This window comes from Egretta garzetta, unplaced genomic scaffold (assembly GCF_000687185.1).
Source record: "Egretta garzetta isolate BGI_Z169 unplaced genomic scaffold, ASM68718v1 scaffold114, whole genome shotgun sequence".
NCBI classification, from domain to species: domain Eukaryota; kingdom Metazoa; phylum Chordata; class Aves; order Pelecaniformes; family Ardeidae; genus Egretta; species Egretta garzetta.
Window position 1 is genome coordinate 642835 of NW_009259317.1, and position 2871 is coordinate 645705.

Here is a 2871-nt window from a genome sequence, read left to right on the forward strand (position 1 = left end):
AATCTTTTATTTCAATAAAACGTACAGTAGTGGAAACAAGATGCTCAACAACCTTTGATTTCAAGATAATCCAAAGTTCTGTAAACAGTTCAAGTGTGAGTCACACTTTTTAAAAATTCTACTTCTTACACTGTTAAGAAGTTAAGTGCAAACATTGGAAGTATCTTCTAACTTAGTTTTAAAAAGCTTCAAATCATCAATGCGAAAGAAGCGTTTCTTTCACCTTTGTGTGCTTCTAGGCCATTGGACTGCGAGCATGGTACTGAAAAAACAGGGGAAGGTGTAGTAATTCATGATGGAAAAGATTCTCTCCAGTGGGTATATGCAAAGGAAATGCCTCCGGAGGATTGTTTCAGATGCAATTTTTTCTTCTTTTTTTTTTTTTTTTTTACTGTTGTAACCCTGGGAAGTAAAATAATGCCCCCAAAAGCACTGAATGGCTGTGCTCCTTAAACTATTTTAATTGTAATGCATCCAATCAGGTGCACAAGGTGATTGAAATGTAGATGTCATGACACCTATTCAGACTGATAGTCTTCTATTTGGCCATCTCCTGTTACTCCATGCAGAGAGACAGACATCTTAGAACAGAAATTTGTTGAAGTCTGCAAGCTGTGGGGAGCTCCTTATGGTAGCCCATTAAGAAACAGTGAGGAAAAGCACAACATCAAGATGTTGGGATACTCAGCCCAGTCTTCCCAGGGAAGGATGTTCTTCTAAAGGGGGAAAATTCCACCAGCAATAGCTGGGGGACACGCAGTTGAGAAAAATAAAAAACTTTGTGGGCTTTTTTTTTTGTCTTTCCCACAGTTCTGGTTCTGCCTGAATTAGAACGATCATTACAATTTCAGGAATGTCTTTATATGAGTAAAATAGTTGGTAAATTTTTAAAAGGAATAAAATTTTCACTTGTTTGGCTTTGACAAATATAATGAACTGGTCTAATTATGAAATTTAAATATTTTTCTTAGGGCTATTGCTCCCTAAAGCTTTTGAGAGCTGATGCAGCCTAAATAGAGCCAGTCAGAAATTTTGAGGAAACCAATCAACTCTTAAAAAAATTAAGTTGTTGAAAAGGGGAATTAAAAAAAAAAAGTTTAATGAAAATAATTTTGAAACATTCTGCTTTTAGGGTGAGATATTTTAAATTACAATTCTTTTTTTTTTTTTCCCACACTCCTGGCTTGTGGGAGGAAGAAGCCAAACAACTGACTTCTTCTGATCTAGGATGAGTTGCCAAAATGTCAGGTCCTGTTGTGAGATGGTAAAATTACTGTTGTGTCAGTTCTACCTGCAGACAGGCACACCGCTCCCTCTTCCTCCTGCTGTGGTTCAGGTGAGCCCAGGATTACAATTCTTTTTTTTTTTTTCCCACACTCCTGGCTTGTGGGAGGAAGAAGCCAAACAACTGACTTCTTCTGATCTAGGATGAGTTGCCAAAATGTCAGGTCCTGTTGTGAGATGGTAAAATTACTGTTGTGTCAGTTCTACCTGCAGACAGGCACACCGCTCCCTCTTCCTCCTGCTGTGGTTCAGGTGAGCCCAGGTGTCGTACCTCCCTCATTTTTCCTCACTGGTGTAAAGCAGTAAGCCCACAGACGTGAAGCTAACAGTGCAGCCGCCACCGTGAAGATTCAAAATGTATTTACGTGTATGAATTTAGTCGTGTGGACTGCGTAGTCACCGAAGCGTCAGAGGAGTCTGTACAAAGCACGGGCTTCGTTAGCTTTGGCGTGATTTCATGCATTGGCCACATCTCTACCCAAATGAACGACGGACCGTATGTTTTCTGACTGCCTTTACCTCTTTTGGATCTTCTTTGTCTGTAATTATACCAAACCTGGTGAATCATTTCTTTGAAAGGGCGTGTAGTCAAAGTGTAGAGAAGAGGATTCAAAGCACTATTTATTGGCAGTATAAAAATCACCACCCAAGAAGTTATGGTACCTTAGGGAGGGAAAAAGAAAGGAAGCTGTAATGTGCATTCCAGCGTTCGTACCCGTTAATTGACGCCAGCGCTTGATGCCTGTGCAGCACAGCTTCCTGGCGAGAGGGGCGGCCACGCGCTCCTAGGCTGGGTTCATGTCGCAACAGGTACTTTTCTTTTTCTTCTTGCTGTCAGGCTTGCACTGCCCTCTTACCTCTCTCTGTTTCCAGGACTCCCTGCAAAACCTGACAGTTTTTGACTCTCCCAGTAGTTCCATTTAGCCTTTTCTGTATCATAAGCTTCCTGTTCACCCTGGCACACTTCTTGTTCTGGCTGAGCCCCATTCGCTTGCCCCAAAACTTTTTGTTTCTGCTTTGCTCACTCTCTCTTCCTGCGATCTCCGTTCCCCATTCTCTTCCCATGACTAGCGACATCCACTCCCAACAAAGTCCCTGATGTCCTGTCTTCCCACAAAGCAATATCCTCCAGTCCCTGTGTCCCCACAGAAAAAGAAGTGCTATCAAACGGGGTTTAAAACTTCTGGAAACTTAGACAACTATCCGTCATGTCTTTAATTTTATGAAATGAGTAATTACTGTTCAATCTGCTTTATCTAATACAGAACATTCGTTTGACGAACCCAAGATCACCCTGCCATTCAGCAAGATTTCTTCAAGGTTTCTTGACTCTGAATACAGCTGCTTCTACTTTTCACAGTATTTTCTTTAAAGTTTCTTAGGTGGTTTGATAACTTGACAAAGAAGCATTTTAGAGGACTGAAAATAACTGGAAATATATGACATAATCTATGTAACTTTCAGACATTTGAAATGCAAGACAAAACTTTGAGAAGGTAACTCCCAACACTCCTGTGCCACATATCTGTACGTCGAGTCTGAATCCACCGTTGTGGATGGGGCTGTGCATGTTCACCTGTTTTTTCT

At 41.0% G+C, this 2871-nt stretch overlaps 1 protein-coding gene across 1 annotated transcript in view; it reads right to left on the reverse strand.

Annotated features, from left to right (window-relative positions):
* Positions 1-1645: 1645 nt before the first annotated feature.
* RXFP1 (relaxin family peptide receptor 1) overlaps positions 1646-2871 on the reverse strand; it is a 48973-nt gene continuing 47747 nt past the window's right edge. Inside the window, exon 19 of the mRNA XM_035892033.1 lies at positions 1646-1947. Within this exon, the coding sequence (XP_035747926.1) occupies positions 1646-1947 (302 nt within the window). The remainder of the gene's footprint in view (positions 1948-2871) is intronic.